This window comes from Meriones unguiculatus, chromosome 14, assembly GCF_030254825.1.
Source record: "Meriones unguiculatus strain TT.TT164.6M chromosome 14, Bangor_MerUng_6.1, whole genome shotgun sequence".
In the NCBI taxonomy this organism is placed as follows: Eukaryota; Metazoa; Chordata; class Mammalia; order Rodentia; family Muridae; genus Meriones; species Meriones unguiculatus.
In genome coordinates this window covers 2,401,604-2,420,587 of record NC_083361.1, presented here as the reverse complement: position 1 = coordinate 2,420,587, position 18,984 = coordinate 2,401,604, and the positions used below count along the sequence as shown (strand labels likewise).

The 18,984-nt window shown below is 43.5% G+C and overlaps 1 protein-coding gene across 1 annotated transcript; it reads right to left on the bottom strand.

Annotated features, from left to right (window-relative positions):
* Positions 1-11,105: 11,105 nt before the first annotated feature.
* LOC110543049 (cytochrome P450 2A3) lies at positions 11,106-18,318 on the bottom strand. Its single transcript, XM_060366474.1, has 9 exons — positions 18,100-18,318; positions 17,670-17,832; positions 16,804-16,953; positions 16,381-16,541; positions 14,900-15,076; positions 13,267-13,408; positions 12,647-12,834; positions 11,941-12,082; positions 11,106-11,497 (listed from the first exon to the last, which is right to left on the bottom strand). Exons 1-9 carry the CDS (start codon positions 18,277-18,279, stop codon positions 11,316-11,318), a joined length of 1,485 nt encoding a protein of 494 aa, XP_060222457.1. The 5' UTR covers positions 18,280-18,318; the 3' UTR covers positions 11,106-11,315.
* Between the last annotated feature and the right edge of the window lie 666 nt (positions 18,319-18,984).

Genomic DNA, 18,984 nt, shown 5'->3' with positions numbered 1-18,984 from the left:
CAAAAACTCTACCAGGGAACTCCTACAGCTGATAAACACCTTCAGCAAAGTGGCCGGATACAAAATTAACTCAAAAAAATCAGTAGCCCTCCTGTATACAAAATACAAAAGGGCTGAGAAAGAAATTAGGGAAACAACACCCTTCACAATAGCCACAAATGACAGAAGGTACCTCGGAGTAACCCTAACCAAGGAAGTCAAAGACTTGTATGAAAAAAATTTCAAATCTCTGAAGAAAGAATTAGAAGAAGATATGAGAAGATGGAAAGATCTCCCATGCTCATGGCTTGGCAAGATTAACATAGTAAAAATGGCCATCTTACCAAAAGCAATCTACAGATTCAATGCAATGCCCGTCAAATTACCAACACAATTCTTTACAGACCTGGAAAGAAAAATTCTCAACTTCATATGGAATAACAAGAAACCCAGAATTGCTAAAACAATCCTCTACAATAAAAGATATTCCGGAGGTATCTCCATCCCTGATCTTAAGTTGTACTATAGAGCAACAGTTTTAAAAACTGCATGGTACTGGCATAGAAACAGAATGGTGGATCAATGGAACTGAACAGAGGACCCAGAAATAAACCCACACACTTATGGACACCTGATCTTTGACAAAGACGCCAAAACCATACAATGGAAAAAAGATAGCATCTTCAACAAATGGTGCTGGTCTAACTGGATGTCTACATGTAGAAAAATGAAAATAGATCCATACTTGTCACCCTGCACAAAACTGAAGTCCAAGTGGATCTAAGACCTCAACATAAAACCAGACACATTAAATCAGCTTGAAAAAAAAAAGTGGGAAATACCCTAGAACTCATTGGTACAGGGGAAAACTTCCTGAACAGAACACCAACAGCACAGGCTCTAAAAGCAACAGTCAATAAATGGGACCTCATGAAACTGAAAAGCTTCTGTAAAGCAAAGGACACCGTCATCAAAACAAAGCAACCACCTACAGATTGGGAAAGAATCTTCACCAACTCTTTATCTGACAGAGGTCTCATATCCAGTATATATAAAGAACTAAAGAAGCTGAAAAGCAGCAAACCAAGTAATCCACTTAAAAAATGGGGAACAGAGCTAAACAGAGAATTCTCTGTAGAGGAATACCGAATGGCAGAGAAGCACTTAAAGAAATGCTCAACCTCACTAGCCATTAGGGAAATGCAAATCAAAACAACCCTGAGATTTCACCTTACACCCATGAGAATGGCCAAGATCAAAAACTCAAGTGACAACACATGCTGGAGAGGTTGTGGAGAAAGGGGAACCCTTCTCCACTGCTGGTGGGAATGTAAACTTGTAGAACCACTCTGGAAATCAATCTGGCACTTTCTCAGACAACTAGGAATAGCGCTTCCTCAAGATCCAGCCATACCACTACTGGGCATATATCCAAAAGAGGCTCAAGTACACAAAAAGGACATTTGTTCAACCATGTTTGTAGCAGCTTTATTTGTAATAGCCAGAAGCTGGAAACAACCCAGATGCCCCTCAACTGAAGAATGGATGCAGAAATTGTGGTACATCTACACAATGGAATATTACTCAGCAATGAAAAATAAGGAAATCATGAAATTTGCAGGTAAATGGTGGGATCTGGAAAGGATCATCCTGAGTGAGTTGTCCCAGAAGCAAAAAGACACACATATTATATACTCACTCATATAGACATACAACATAGGACAAACCCACTAAAACCTGTGCATCTAAAGAAACTAAGCAAGAGAGAGGACCCTAACTAAAATGTCCAATCCCCATCCGGAAAGGCAAAGAGGATGGACATCAGAAGAAGAAGAAAACAGGAAACAACCTAGGAACCTACCACAGAGGGCCTCTGAAAGCCTCTGCCCTTCAGACTATCAAAGCAGATGCTGAGCCTGATGGGCAACTGTTGGGCAGAGTGAATGGAATTTTAGGTAAGAACTGGGAAATAGTAAGAGCTGGAGAGGACAGGGTCTCCACAAGGAGAGCAACAGAACAAGAAAATTTGAACACAGGGAACTTCCCAGAGACTCATACTCCAACCAAAGACTATTCATGGAGATAACCCAGAACCCCTGCACAGATGTAGCCCAGGGCAGTTCAGAGTCCAATTGGGTTACATAGTAATGTGAAGAGGGACTGCCTCTGACATAATCTGATTGGCCTGCTCTTTGATCACCTCCCTCTGTGGGGGAGCAGCCTTACCAGGCCATAGTAGAGGACAATGCAGCCACTTTTGATGTGAACTGACAGACTAAGATCAGAAAGGAGAGGAGAACCTCCCCTATTAGTAGACTTGGGGAGTGGCATGCAAGCAGAGGTAGGAGAAAGGGTGGGATTGGGAGGGGAGGAGGGAGGGGCTTATGGGGGGATGCAGAATGAATAAAGTGTAATTGATGAAAAATTAAAAAAAAATAAAGTTGTGCTACAAAGTTATAACAATAAAAAAATCATGAGAAAAAAAAAAAAAAAACTAAAAACTCCCAGGTCAATTACTGTCTCTTTAAGAGAAACTCTTAAACTGGCCCAGGAGCAAAAGACAGCCTCCTGTGGGCAGACCTGAGAATTCCAGAACAAAACTTGCTGCTGCTGCAGTTTGACTGAGGGGTAAACAAGCATGGCTTCTTTATATTGTGGCTGGCTCAACTGGCTCAGTTCCACAGCCATGGCTGGAAAGAAAAGAACTGGAGGCAGACAAACCTCTAGACAGAGTTTGGCCTGAACTGCATCTAAAGTAAAAAATTGCCATGACAGAGGGTGTTTTAATCAATTTTGGCTTCATTTTGGCGGTCATAGTCATGGAATTGGTTGCAATACGTTTAATGGTGTTGGTTCTTCTCCATGCCTTCTCCAAGAAAATTGAATGAAAACATTGAAGGAAAATGCCAAGGATTGCAATACTAAGTTACAGACAAGAAAAAGTACACTCTTCCTAAGAATTAGGTTAATAAAGGCTAAAATCCAAAGCTCTCTGGCTGCAAGATACTTGTCAGCTCTTTCTGGTAAGGGTCTGCCAATTCACTGAAACATCAACAAAAAATAACCAACTGGGCTTTGTTTGTTACAGCATAAATTGGCACAACTGACTGGAAACTTAAAATTTTCTTGTCTCTTTGTTTGATTTTCATTTAAAGGCTTTGAGTTACATTGATACTGATTTGAAAAAAATACATATATATATATACATATACAAATATATATATATATATATATATATATATATATATATATATATATATATATCTGAACAAGTTGGTGAAGGCACATGCCTGTTTTCACAACACAAAGAAACAGACAGATCTCTGAGTTCTGGATTGAGCTTATTTACATAATAAAAGCCAGGATGGCAACTTCTGCTCTTTAGCCATTTGCAGAGATACTCTAAGATTCAAAATGACAAAAATTTCCTTAAGGTTACCGTGTAAATTCTTTTTTCTTAATAATAGATGTTATGTGCTTACTGGTCTAAAAGTTGGATTCACATCATTTTTAGGTTTATGTAAAGAGAGAGAATGTCACACTGGTGTATAAACTGTCTTATTCTTTTAAATGTGAAATAGTTTCACGGGGGAAAATGTTGGTTATACCTATGTAAAAAAGACAAAAGAGAAAAAAAAAAGACACAAGAGGCTTAAAGATGGCAAAGTACATGCCAACCTAGTTTTGTCCTAAAAACTCAAAAATTATATTCATATGTTTAAAAAACAAAACTGTCCATCCTATATCAAAAAGGAGGTAAGCCAAAGATAGTAAAAATCAATGTAAAAATCCAGGTACAAGATGCCTAGGATATACTTCAATGGTAAGGGTAAGAGAGTTTATATGATAATGCTAATAGAGATTATATAAAGTTTAGCTATAACGGCATAACTCCCCATCCTATATAAAAAAGGGGCAAGCCAAAAAATAGCCACTTTCACTGTAAAGCCCAGGTACAAGATGGCTAGTGTATGCTTAAATGCTAAAGGTAAGAGGTAGTTTATATAAAATTTGGCTATAAAGGCATAACTCCCCATTCTATATAAACAAGGGGATAGGACAAATAACTACAACATATATAAAAATCTAGGGCTAAACTTCTAAACAGGTACAAGATACCTATGGTATGCTTATATTCTAAATTAAAAAAGTATTTTATATAAAGTTTACTTAAAACATGCATTTTCTATTGCTCAAGGCAACCAGCTTGTCTTTCTAATGGGAGGCTTCTCTAGGGAAATAGGTAGCAACTCGGCCTAATACAACAGCCATGCAAGAGCCCCAAAAGCTATTTTAATCTATCCAACCTTGTTTTGATGATAATGATTGTATGTTCAATAGTAATGGTAACTTATATTGCTAATCCTTTTACATGGGAACAACTCCAAAACTGACTGAGACATAAAAATGTGTCTCCAACCAAAACTTCAACAATACTTGGCCAATAAATCCTTGGCTATAATATCCTCAAAATGTATTATGCTAACCTTCTAATTGATATAGATTAAATTGGCTTACAGTTTAGTTTCATCCTCCACATCTTATACATTTATAATTTTAGAACTCTATAATGCTTGTGAGAAATTATATGTTTGCAGAACAAACAAAAGAACTGGACACCAGAGATGCTGGATCAAACCTGAAGAATTCATTCTTCAGCATGCTGGGACATTGATTGACACATCTGTTCCAGCATCTTGCATGTTCCAACATTCTGCTTGTTCCTGCCTCAACTGCTTCAATTGCTGTTTCTCATCAAAGCCTGCTCCCAAGAGAACTTTGAAGAAAGCGACTAATCTTAATTGGTCTAGCATTTTAGACTGTTCCAAAAAGGACTTTTATTAAGCCTGAAATTTCTCAGCATTCAAAGACTGAACCGCAGATATTATTGCTTGCTTAATTAACCATTTTTTCCCCAATTTTATTTGGGTCTCTTGCAGGATTTCTACATGTCCAAAATGTCAGCAGGAAGAAATGCATGAGAACGGCATCCAATTTTCCTTAAAGGGGGTTAGATATGTTTTTGGTTGTTTTTTTTATGGCTATGAAACTTTATTGTCATTGGGAGATGTTTATTATTAGTGGTCTTATTCAAAGTGAAACAGGGATATACAGGGATAACTTTTAGGAATAGAAAAAAAGTAGATTACTGACTCTGCTCAACTTAGGGTTTTATTTGTTATTCCCAAATAAGGTTAATTTTCACTCTGGTATAGGAATTTGCATATTGATAAAAAAATAAGTCTATTTTTGATACATTGGTAAAAGCTTTAGTTTACTGATTGAAACTCAAGGTTACTTCCAGTAATTTTAAACAGCTATTAAAAATGGGTTAAGGTAGTAGGTAATGCAAGTTAATTGCTAGTTATTCAACTCATAGACATATCAGACACTAGTCTACTTTATCACAGGAGTATACATCCTAGGTTTAACAGATAGATATGATTTTGTAGACAGATCGATTACATAAAGATAGGTAGTCTTCAAAAACTTCAGAGACCTACGGAATATGGCATTTAAAAATATTTTTATTATTTTAAGGATTCTTTGACAATGAGACAACTCATTTCCTGGCAGCCCCTTGCTTACCTGAAAGAAGATAATGAGCATCAAAGAACCTCCATGTGGAGATGGCTTGGAATATGGCAAACAAACCACTTGGGTAGAAAAAAAATACCCTTGATTCACAACAAACAAATTCTGCCTAAAATGGGCAAGCTTAAATGCAGGATAAGTTGACTGCTGAACTCTGTCAAGACAGGGTAAGCAAGTCCTAAATAGCTCCTGTTTCACATATCTGTCTGTCAAATATTCTGATCCAGAAAGGCTGATGATGCTCCAACGTTACAGAGAGTTATACTTGACTGTTCAGGCAGCAAACTGTTTCTGTCAATTTTTTATTTTTTGGAAGCTGCTAAGATGCACTTCCTATTTACTCAAGTAACTAATTTTATTCCTTCTCAAGTCTCTGATGGGGTTGAAGACCAAATAATTATGGTGCCATAATGAAGCTTGAGTTGTTTAGAAGTTAAGAAATTCTTTCATATAGTTAATGCCAATATGGATAAAAGTTAACTTAGGTATAGAACTTTAAACTTGTCAAGATAGATAGGATAATCAGAAACTTTCTCCTAATTTGCTAAATACACATGGACTAGACATTGCACATGTAGATTTTGCCTAACAGTTTTCACAATTTCATAATTATTAATGTATTGAAAGAAAAGGAGCCTTTTATTGGACCTAAAGGGGGAAGTGTTGCTATAATGTTGTTTTGGAATATATACACCTTACCCTTGTTCATTCAAATGCTGATTTCCCTCCCCCACTCTCTGGTTTCAATCCAGACATTGCATTGCGTTGTGATACTTATTGTAAGCATCCTGACTCAACTGTGTGTAAACAGACCAAAATAAAAAAAGCTAGCCACAATGTTGTGTAAACGGAGCAGCCAGAGGGCAGGGAATGAGTGGGAGGAGAAGGGGCAAGAGAGAGCTAGGAGAACAGAGCTAGAGGAGAGATCTTGGAAATAGGTGGAAATGGACTGGACATAATGTTTCACAAAAGGCAAGTATAATGTGGGATATCTAAATGCTAGGAAACCATGAGGGATTGGAGGTCTAGGATGGAGTAAATATTGCCCAGCATTGTGTTCTAGGTTAATTAAATAAATCATGGCCTCGGTGTAGTAATTTGGTTATACAGCAGTTTAAGACTAACAGCAACATTACTAAAAGATAATTATTAGTAAATATTAATCTAATTATAACAGTTTTATAAAAATGCAGAATTTTATTTTATTTTTTTTAAGCTATGATGTTAGCATTCAGAACGCTTCTTTGCTTTGGGTTGAAAGGAACGTGTGTCGCTAACAAAATGTCTCCCAAGCTGGACTGATTTTGGAAAACATTTTTCCTTGATAATTTTGAAAGACTCCATTTGGCTCCCAGAAAAGATGCCACAGTGTTGACATATGTGGCCACCATGGCACAAAATGCCTTGTGGTGTGGGAAAACTCTAAATTCATTTTTATATCCACCTGCCTCTGTACCATCATCGACTTAACTCCCTTAAAAACAGAGACCTGTGTTGTTGATTAGTAATATTTAATATTGACTTAACTTTTAGTTAAACACTGGTTATTCCTAAATCAGTTGTATACCCAAATCACCACACAGAGACTAGGCTTTATTTAATTAACCTAGAGCACAATGCTGGGCAATAGTTACTCCATCCTAAACCTCCAAGCCCTCATGGTTTCCTCCCATTCAGATTTTCCACATTATACCTGCTTTTAGTCATATTTTAGGTCCAGTTCATATCTCCTGGTAGTTCCAAGTCCTCTCCTCCCTGATCTCTCTCCTCTGACTCCCCTCTCACTCACTTCTTTCTCCTCCCCTCCAGACCAGGATGTACCACCCTATTCTCTCCATTGCTCGGCATTGGCTAGTTATTTTATTGACAATACAAAAAACAAATGGTGGCATGTTTACACAAACTTGAGACAAAAGCATCACAATGCAATATCTGGATTGAAACCAGATAGTGGTGTAGAGAAATCAGAACTTGAATGAACAAATTTACACTGTATACATTCCATAAGAACATTGTAGCAACAGACCTATTGGAGCCTGACCTTCAGAATTGGTTTTCCAGTCTATTGGGCAATCTTGACTTTGCAGTTACATCATTGAATGTCCTCAGGAGAGTGGTGTCACCTTTTATAAGACATTGTAGATCTTCAAATTGATAATTCTGCCATTTTCATTTCATTCCCTGATAGTGTCGACTTGTGAAAACTTGTTAAACAACATCCTTAATGTGAAATGTCAACCCTCACTCTAAGCTACTTCCTCATTTTCAAAGCATTGGATGAAGATTTCATTGGGTTTTATAGTGGCTTTTGGATTTTGGTAGTCTATGCAAAGAGGGAGTATGGGAGCACTTGCATCCAGTTAATGATTGTCTGCCCAGGTCTTGCCTGAAATACCATGATTTTTATGAAAAGTATCTTTAATAATGCCAGATACAGTTGGAAAAAAGAATATCCCCACCTGGAACCAGAAGACAGATGCTAACCACCAAATGTGCAGCTCTCAGTGCAGAAACACAAGAACTATGGAAAAGCACGGCTGCATGGCTCCTCCAGAGAAATTACAAGCCCTCAACATCAGAGTTCCAAGACTCTGGAATGGACCGCTGAAGTAGCTGCAAGGTTCAGTTGTTGTGACCTGCTAGGTTTTTAGTGAGTCCAGAATGGACACTATGGAACAGAGAACCCCCACAGCTCTTGTAGAGTCCTGGGAGGGGTAGAAGACTAGAGTGGTGCCTCAGTAGGACTTTTGATGTATTGGATATTGTAAGTCTGGATCACACCTGTCAGAATGAAGGGACCTTTAGAAATAGTAAACAGCCACTAATATGGCTTAAAGAGCACAGGTAGCCAAGATGTCTGACTTGCAGATAATGTAAGGACTAATGCCCAGACCCTTAGGGAAGCTTGCAAGGTTGGAAGTTGATTGTATCCTACCTCTCATTCTCATTTTTGATGGATGCTTCGTGTGTGTGTGTGTGTGTGTGTGTGTGTGTGTGTGTGTGTGTGTGTGTAGTGAGGACACAGCACAGCTCAGAAAACATGAGAAGGATAAATTTATACTTATGTCATGCTTGTCAAGCATAACTAATAGAGGCTCTATTTCATAGTCTAGGAATTCCTTTTGGAGAATATTCTGGCCAGACCCAACTGATTGGCAGGCATTCATACCAAATATGAAACCTCTTTACTTAGCACCTATTTTGAGACAGAGAGCATTGTGACATGTAGCAAAAATCCAAGCTTCCCAGGCTATCTATTCCTCACCCTTTCTTCACTGCTGTTGGAGTATTTGTGTCAAGACAGAGATGACAGCAGGACAACACACCTAGCCAGATCACAGGAAGAATCACTTGTTTAAGATGAGCCAGGTACCTCTCTCCTCCAGCAAAATCTCTGTGGCCATCAATGTGATATGACAGGGACCAGATAAGCTATGTGAAGAGCTAATGGTCATTACACAAGAGGATGAGGCACCTAGAAAAACTCCTTCATCATGGGAGCTTCATACTCTGCATCCTCTGTCCCATGCTGTAGTCTCTCCATTATTTCTCCTTTTTCTTTGTCCTAACTGTTCCTTCCCAATTGAGCTCTTTCTGCTTCTGACACTGGCTTCAGCTACTCAGACTTCATCGCTGAACAGGCATAGCCCATGCCAAATATGCCTTCATCCTCTGACAGAATTCTACAGAGTGAAGTAGACAGCAGGCACACAGCTTTGCAGAGCCCCGAAGGCTCTTGTGGAAAAGGAATCCTTCTCCCCAGGGAATGATGTGTGCCTCATACTCATATTTGAGGACAATATTTGATCATTCAGCTGGACAAAAGCCCCAGGAAAGGCTTGGGATATCTGCTGCCATCTTTTTAATGAACACTGCCTCTTTCATTCTCAGCAGCCATCAACTGCCAATATTTCCTCAGTCTTAGCATCATTTTTAATGGGTGTATATTAATTGTCCATAGTTTATAGTTTCAAGTAAATCATGCATTTGACCATATTTACCCTTCATTAGTCTTCTGTTTCTCTTTTCCCCCTTTCCATACTTACTAATCTCCTCTCCTCTTCTGTGTCTCCCTCTTTGTGTATATAATGTACAAGCTTCCTTTCTTAATTATTGTCTGCCCATCAAGAAGAAGAGCTGCCTGCACTCAGCTGCAGTGAGTCAGGAAGATAAAGAGGGGAAACCTCCGTCCAACTCTGGGGAAAAAAAATCTCTTCCCTCTCTACTTCCCAAAGGAGATGCCTTGACATTAAAAACTAATGAGACTATGACATATTCCAGAATAGCTCAGAGTGGAGGGCAGAAACAGACCGCTGAGTTTGATGCTGTGTGGGAGTCACGTGAACTGAACAATCCATGCCATGTCCAGACAACCTCATGCTTGGTCTTAGGAGACAAGTATTGCTCCTTATCACAAAAATGGAAGCCACTGACCACAATGCCTCCCACAGCCAATGGTCACACTGAGCAGATTTGTGTCCACTCTTCCCTCCCATAACTGTCCTCTGTGACCATCTGGAGCTATGTGTTCCCAGGATGCCATATTGTGACTTGTCACTGAGCCTCTCTCCACTTTGTTTTTTGAGACAGGTTCTCTATGGGCCTAAGTGAAGTGCAAGGTCCTTCCACCCCCTCCCAGCATTAGGGGGACAAGCATGTGCCATCAGGCCTGACTTTTGATGAGTGCTGGGATCTAAACTCAGGTCCTCATGATTGCTTGGCAAGCACCTTCCCAACTGGGCCATTGTCCTCCCTACCCCACCCCATTTCCTTTTCTCTCGTCATTCTCCCAGGAAGAAGCTGCAGCTTGTAGAGATGAAGTTTGCCACCGGGAAGGGCTTGCAATGCAGTTCCCAAAGATGCTGTCTCCATGCTTTCACATATCTCCCTCCCTCCCGGGTCTGTCTGATATGTCCTAAAAATAAGAACCTGAAAAGATGCGGGGCTGAAGTATCCATTGCCGCTGACACTGTGCCTCACTCAGGCATCTGCTTGCAGGTTTATACCAGTACACGGGGGCATATGCTTTTCAGCCTCTTAACTGGCTCTGATCCCAGAATTGTGAGCAAACATTAGGCCTTTGGAAACCAACTCGTATCCTGAGGAAACCCTGCCACACACTTACACACACCTCCATGAGTCAGCACACACTCATGTCAATATGCTGACCCTGAGTTTTCTCTGTAAGTAGATTGGAGTGTGGGTAGGCAAGTGATGAAGCCTGCTCGGCTGTCCACCCAAAGCTCTGGAAATAGCTCTAGGATGTGGCAGTAGACCAAGCTGTTGTTGTTTTAGCTGAGCTGTGGTGATGTTTGAAAATCTGCCCAAGGCCAGTTCACACAGATCTTCGTCCAAGCCTTCCTGAGCTCTTGGATTCTGTGAGACTTCAGTAAACTTAGATGAAAGAAACATTATAAGGGCAGGAATGGGACTCACTGATAAAATGCTCTTGAACTCTCTACCCCTGCCCGTGCATTTCTGAGTCCTAAGTGAGATCACAAGACTCATTAGCATAAACTTGACAGAGTTACTTATTCCATAAATAATCCCTGCTTTTATTTTTATTATTCACAACATAGTATAATTTTCCCCCTTCTCTTGCTCTACCTTCAGCAAGGCAGTCTATTTTCAGTAAGTCTATTCTGTGTCCACTGTCTTTTCTGTCCACCTGCCCCTTCTAAAACCTCCCACCCCATCTAGCCTGGTCTGAATCCTTTCCTTTACCCTCATCCATCCCTGGTTCAGCGGGGCAAGAAACTCATTGTGTAATTTGGTGGGATGGTAGCAAACCCCACAAGTTTAGGAGACACGTCAATGTCCTGGGGCGCCTTTGGGGATCTGAAGTGGAAGTGCTGCATGATGTTGGTAAGGAAGAGAAAGAGCTCCATTCTAGCCAGTCCTTCTCCAAAACAGTACCGTTTTCCTAGAGAGGAGACAGGGGAAGGTGAAGTTGGGTCTTGCTGTCACCCCAATAGCAAATCCCTGGCTGCATTCTTCATGGGTGGTAGCACTGAGACCCTTAATGAAAGAGCTACAATCTTTGCCTCACCTACAAAGATGGGGAAGGATATGCTGCCATGCAGCCTCATCCTTTCTAAGAACTGGTTGTATGACCAGAGAAAGATGTCAGCCTTAGTTTGAGCTTTCACTTCCCCTTCATCTGTCCCTAACGTTTGACCATCACATCTCCAGGGTTCAGATACATTGTGCTTGGGAATTCTGGTAGCTGCAGCTGGTTGGCTGAGGATTAGATCCAAGAGAATATTCCAAGATGAAGAGAGTACATGGTTGCGCCATAGGGCAGCTCTGGATGAGCTATCTTTGTTGGTATGGGCAATAGCCTGGCACTAGACAGTGACTTCTTACCAATGGAAAAGGGCACAAATGCATCACTCTTCTTAAACTGCCCCTTGTCATCCAGGAAGTGATTTGGGTTGAAGTCTCTGGGGTTGGAGAAAAACTTGGGGTCTTTCAGCACAGAGCCCAGCATGGGAAACACTTCAGTTCCCTGTCAATGAGGAAGGAGATTTGGTATGTTAGATTTGGATGAGTGTCCTCTTGGCTCAAGGGGGTTAGAAGGGAAAGTTAGGGTATCTCAGGTGAAGATAAAGTAACATATGAGTTGGGGTGCCTCTGAGAGAGGAGCTTTGAGGTATGTGAGGTTATTCTTGAGACAGGAGATGCAGAGGATGTGGAGCTCATGTTCTAGGAGTCAGGATGAGTGAGTGACATAATGTCTATGTTCTGGGGTAGGAGGGTCAGAGCTACTTCATTTGTCTTAAGTCAGGATTTGGGTGGTACTGAATTTAATTGTATGGGTAAACATGTAACTCCTGTCCCTAACACAGGAGCTCTAAGTAAATAAAGTTTGTATTTCTTGAGATTTAATGACTGAGAGGTATGGAGTTGAAAGGCTTGAGTCAGAAACTCTAGGGGGAAAGCCAAGATATAAGAGTCTCTAAGTAGGAGGAGAGAGGGGTGTGGTGGCAGCGAAAGCCAGTCACTGAGAAAGGGAGAGAGGGGCTAGGAGGAGGTTTGTGAGACACAAGAAGAGGGCTGGGTGAGTCAGCACCTTGGGCAGGAGGAAATCCCGAAACTTGGTATCCTTTGTGACCCTGCGAGCCAGGCCCATGGGGATCATGTCTCCAAATCTCTGGATCTCATGGATCACAGCCTCAGTGTAGGGCATCTTCAGGCGGTCCTCATACTTGGGCTGCCTGTTCCTGCCAATCACTCGGTCAATCTCCTCATGAACCTTGGCTGAGAAGAAGAGGGATATAATTAGAGGTGTACAAGAACCTCATAGTAGGGGTGAGAGTTCAAAAACATGAAAGCAGATGGAGGCCATGAAACAGTTTGTGACATTGTCAATCATTTTCACTACATACAAGTCATAAGATTTGTTGGAAGAGCTTCCTGTTAACAGTATACCAGAATTACATGGAAGTTGCAAGAAAGTATATTTAAGCAAGCAACGGGGGGCGGGGAGGGCAGGGAAGTGGGTTCTTTGAAGTTCAGCTAGCAACACAACAGTTGGTTCAACAACTAGAGACTGGTGCCCACCAGCCATGTCTCTGCCTCTGCAGAGTGAGTATCTAAGAGTCTGGTTTCTTGAGAGCAGTAGGGAACACTGTGGCAGATCAGAGTCGAGAATCTACCCCAACGGCCACTTCCTGTCCATTGCAGCCTTACCCTCAACATCCGGGTGCTTCATGAGCAACAGAAAGCCGTAGCGCAGGGTGGTGCTGACTGTCTCTGTGCCCGCGAAAAAGATGTTCAGTGTGGTCAGCACCACGTTTTTCATGTAAAACTCTGTATTGGGGTTCTTCTTCTCCTGCAGGGGGGGAAGTATTCAAGGCCGATCCACTCCTTACACCTTGGTGCCCTTGTAGCTCTGCCCCTACCTTGGGTTCACTTTTCCTTGGCACTGAGCTAAGATAGGAAGGTGAATCCTGGCTATGTCAACTTCTATCCAGTTCCAGACCTTTGGATGAGCTAAACACCCTCTGCCTTTCATGATTCAGTTGACTCTTCAATGACCAGCTTTTCTGCTAGTTTTTAAAAGGTAGAAACACTTAAGAAAAAAAGGCTGGAGAAAGACTCTCGAAACAACGACAGAGACATCATGCTAGAGGAAGTCAGTGAAAACTAGAGACAGTTTTTGTGAGACAGTCACAGCTTTTAAGAATTATTTTTATGCGTGTAAGTGTTTTGTCTGCAGTATGTCAGAGTGCTATGTGTGTTCAGTAGCTACAGAAGCCAGAAGAGGGAGTCAGATCTACTGAGACTAGAATTTCATGGTTGTGAGCTGCTGTGTGGGTGCTTCGTTTGAACTCCTACACTCTCCCTATAAGGGGAGAGCAGCCCTGTACTCTTAACTACTGAGCCATCTCTACAGCCCATAGACAATGAATTTTAGACAACAGGTTTCTATTTCTTAATTATAAACCTTAATATTTTCTAGAGGAATCTCATCCTTCAATTCTTTGCATGTCAGACTATGTAAAGTTCTGTCTCAGCCTCCATAAAGCAGAATCAGGTGGATCACCACAGGCTTGAGAGTGGCCTGGACTACTCAGCAAGTTTCAGGTCAGCACAGAGTGCAGAGAATCTTATGAAAGAAGGGAGAGATAGGAAGAACTGGAGGTCACAGGAGCTCCACAAGGAGAGCAACTGAACCAAAAAATCTGCACACAGGGTTCTTTTCTGAGACTGATACTCCAACCAAGGACCATGCATGGAGATAACCTAGAATCCCTGCACAGATGTAGCCCACAGAAGCTCAGTCTCCAAGTGGGTTTCCTAGTAAAGGGAACAGGGACTGCCTCTGGCATGAACTCAGTGGCCTGCTCTTTGATCACCTCACCCCTGGGGGGGTCAGCCTTACCAGGTCACAGAGGAAGCAATGCAGCCAGTTCTGATGAGGCCTGATAGGCTGGGGAAGAGGACCTCCCCTGTCAGTGGACTGGGGGAGGGGCATAGGAGGAGAAGAGGAAGGGAGAGTAGGATTGGGAGGTGATGAAGGAGGGGGCTACAGCTGGGCTGCTTGTTTTGTAAAAGCTCCTTGTTTGTAAAACGGAAGCCATAGTGGATATCACTGACCTGTTAACACAGTGCCTGGCACACAGCAGCCCCATCTACTGCCTAGTTCCCCAGTTTGTCTATCCTCTTGAGAATGAGGGCAGAGCAGCGGGAACACTGAGGCTGAATGGTATGTGATTATTGTAATTGAGGGGGCTGGATGGACCTCTGTACCTGTCCAAAGTCCGAGTCCACCCTGCCTAGCTTTGCACCTCTCCCCTTGCTCCCTAGTTCCTGGGTTCACCTCTAGCATGCGGATGAGGAAGGAGTCAATGAAGTTCCGAGGGGAATTGGGATCCAGGGTGCGTTGGTTCTGCTCCACCTTCTTGGTTATGAAGTCCTCCAGCCCCTGCAGCTCCTTAAAGGCCTGCTGCTGTGGCCCCGGCAGGTGCTTCATCACAGAAGAAAACATCTCGTAGAGCTAAGGGTGGGAAGGGAAAACAGAACCCAAGAAGGCTATCATTGGACAAAACCCAGCAGATGTGGTGTCTGTCTTAAGGCAAGGGGCATTTGTGTCAGCTGTCCAGGGGCTTAGACATAGCTCTCTTATAGATTAAGTGTGAGGGCTTGCTCTTTAAGACTTGAAGTGACGTGGACTTGGGCACACATGCAGGTTTGGGGTCTCTGATTGACATCTAGGTTGGAGTTACATCTGTAGATGTTTCAGCTTTTGGGTGATGTCAGGTGGAAGCAGCTGTTCATTATTAATGGACTTTGGACTGGTGAGTTGTAAGAGGCTTTCCTACATTAAGACAGTGCTGGGTAGTCACAACAGCTAGATTATGCAATTCAACTAGGTGTCCAGAAACAGGGTGTCATATATATTCGTATATATATGCTGAATTGTTTTTCAGCCCTTAAAAACAAAGTTATGGCATTTTCATAAAAATGGGTACAAGAGGAGAGCACCATATTTAGGGAATTTAACCAGCTCAGAGAGAGAACTCACACATGCATTCTTTCATCTGTGGTGCTGAGGTGTTAAATCACACACACACACACACACACACACACACACACATATATATGTATATGTATTTGTCAATTAGAAGTAGAAGTAAAACTGTCTCTGGGACAAACAGGACTAACCAGCAGAGGGGGCAAGAGAAAAGTCAAGGTAGGAGGTATGGTGTGAAGAGGCTCAACACAGTACAGTATATGCTTGTCCGAGACATTAAAATAAATGCTGTTTTAAGTAGTGCTGATATTCGCAGGGTTGTCTGCTTTGTTATTCAAACGGCTTCACAGATGGACATACTTAGGTGTGTGAATGAGTTGTGTAGGAAGACCCTTACTTGGGTGTTTGGGGGGGCATTCTATGTAAACAGTTTGGTTAGAGGTGCAGGTGTTTGGGTATTTTCGTGGCTGAGTGTCACTGATCTGCATAGTCCAGTGGACTGAGAGAGCTGATCTGTGTGTGTGTGAGAGAGAGACAGAAGGACAGAGAGACAGATGCACAGAGACAGAGAGACAGATATACACAGAGAGAGACAGAGAGAGGGACTCACAGAGATGAGAGAGACACAGAGAGAAGCAGGTAGACAGGCACACAGGTAGACAGACTACCGCCAGCTGATTTCAGGCACAGCTGTTGACTGTGCAGACATCTGTTCTGGCGCTAACTGCCAGGCCAGCTTGAAGACACTGCTTGAGCAGGCTGGGAGTTTGGGAATAGGATGGCAGCGGTACTTAGGGGTAATGTAGGGCATGGCTGAGGGAGGGTACCTGCCCCGAGGATGTGGCCGTGAACTGGAAGCTTCCCAGCATCATCCGCAGCAGTGACAAGAACTCTTTGTCCTCATAGTCGAATCGGTCCCCGAAAACAATGGAGCTAATGACATTGGAGACTGTTCGGCTCAGATAAAATGTGGGGTCAATGGTAGCACCTGCAGATGAGGGCGAGGAAGGAGAGGGAGACATTGGAAATTGGGGTGGGGAGGGCAAAAGCATCACCGTGTGATAGCATCAGATTCTCTGAATCACAGGATTCAAAAAGGCACTGACTGCAGTGCACAGTCAAAACCCAGACCCCACGCCAGAGCGAGGGTCCAGGACGCTTGTTCCCCAGCCTGGTTCCCTTCCTGGGTCATGATGCCGCTTTCCTGAGGCTTTCTTCACCTTGGTGAGAACTTGCAGTGCTCAGCTTACCGTTTGTCTTCCGGAATGCCTCGAGGAGAAAGCCCGCCTCCTCTTGGATGCGCTCCTCGATGCCACGCTTGCCCACGCCGAAGTCCCGCAGGGTAGTGATGGAGAAGCGCCTCAGCTGCTTGGCTCGCTCCCCACTACTAAAGGCTACTCCTGGGCCATTGAGAAGGGAACCAGGAGACATCAGAGAAGAGAGGCATGGCTGTCCACTGACCACCCTAGCACTGGCTTGAAACAGGACAGCCAGACAGAGCAAGATGCACAGGGATCGCTGGAAATGCTCATGCAGAACACAAGAAAGCAGCACGACACTATGTTATGGGACAGCAAGAAGAGGGAGGACAGATGCAAGAGACAGAGACACAGAAACAGGGCAGAGGATGGAGACTGTGGAGACCTGGGGGTGGATACAGTTGTGAAAGATGCATGACTGAGCTAGAAAAGAGAGGGAAATAAGGAGAGAGAACCAAAGAGAGTCTGGGGAGAGGAGCAGATGTTGCCAGGAGACAGGACTAGGGAACACATGTTCTGTGATTTCTGGCAGTGGAAGCAGAAAGCACTGAGAGGACAGAAAGCATCCTGCCTGTTCACAGAAGCTGAGAATGACCAGGCTGGGTTGTGGGGGGGGGGGGGAAGCTTTGGCTCAGGTTACAGGACCAGGATTCAGAGAGAGGAATCCCAAGGAGCAAGAGGAAGTCTGGGGGTCGCTGTGGGAATTGGGAACAGGCAGAGAGACAAGCCTGAGGCCTGACCCAGCAGGAGGCAGTGATGCCCTGGAGTAGACAGCCTAGAGGAGGTGGAAGAGAGAAGGCTGGGAATAGGATGCCCTCAAATGTCCCCTGCTGCAGTTCCCATCTGGGTCCCCTCACCATAGCCTTTGAAGAGCCAGTCAAAGGTGGCCTGCTCGCCACGGCCACTGAATTCCTCAGCCTGGTCCACCAGAGCCTCCTTGACTGCCTCCTGCCCACAAAGCACCACGACCCTGCGAGGCCCGAGGTGGATGGTGAACACAGGACCATAGCGTTCGCTGATCTGATGGAGGTAGGTGAGAGGGTTAGAGGGGGTGGCCAAAACCTTGATGCTGCCTGGGATTCATTCCTCTAGAGTTAGAACCACTATCAGACTGGGTGTCCCAAGATGTGATGCCACATGTCTGGAATTGGTTAATTCTTTTTACAATTCCTCTGGCCTAAAATTACACTCCCTCCTTGTCAATACCCTACCACAAAGCTGCAATCAAACCTGGGTGTCCCTCCCAGGCTTCGTGTGTTCTACCCCTCTGCATGCCCAGCACAGCACCTTCATGAGGGAGTCGTACATCTGCTCTGTGTTCAGCTGAAGGTAGTTTCCGATGAAGGGCAATGGCATGGGTCCCGGAGGCAGCTTCCCTGTCAGCTTCCTCTGCTTCCAGACAGATATTAAAATCATGACACTGAGGAAGGCCACCACAGTCATGAGGAGCAGTCCAGAGGCCAGCATGGTTGCAATGAGGGCGACAGACAGGCAGTGGTGGCTGAACTAGCTTGCTTTTATTCATCCTGAGTTAGAAGGCTGGACTTTCGTGCTGATTATGCAATTGTCTCATTTCATCTTCAGACTGGCCCCCTTACCCCCATCATGCACCTAGGTTGGGATGTAGCCAACAATAAAAGAGGAGGAGGGCCTGTAAGAGATTAACAGGGAGTAGACCGAATTTGAGACCTTTAAGCAGGAAGTGCTCCAGGGCTACTTGATACAGAGAACAGTAGAAAGAAGCCAGATCTGAATCCTCCATAACATTTATGTTACCTAACCATCAGAGCCTTGGGTGTGGGTTTCCTTGAGAGAAGAATCCTTTGACTCATTGGCTGGAAGCATGATGAATGGCTATGAATTTAAAGGTTCATTTTTCTTTCTTGTTTGAGATAAGTTCTCAGTATGTAGTCCTGGCTGGCCTGGATCTCAGAATGTAGACCATGGATATCCACCTGTCTCTGCCTCCTGAGGCCTGTACCACTACCCCAGACCCTGGGGTAGTCTTGCAATGAAAAGGGTCCTGAACCTAAGGAACTGGGAAGGAGAGACCCCAGGGGCAATGGGTGGTGGCTCTTGCGGTAAGAATGACTGGGGAGTACCAGGGAGAAGCACACTGAAATCCCAGGAGGATCTTGGAGTCAGCACATGTCCCCAGGTGTGGATATGCCT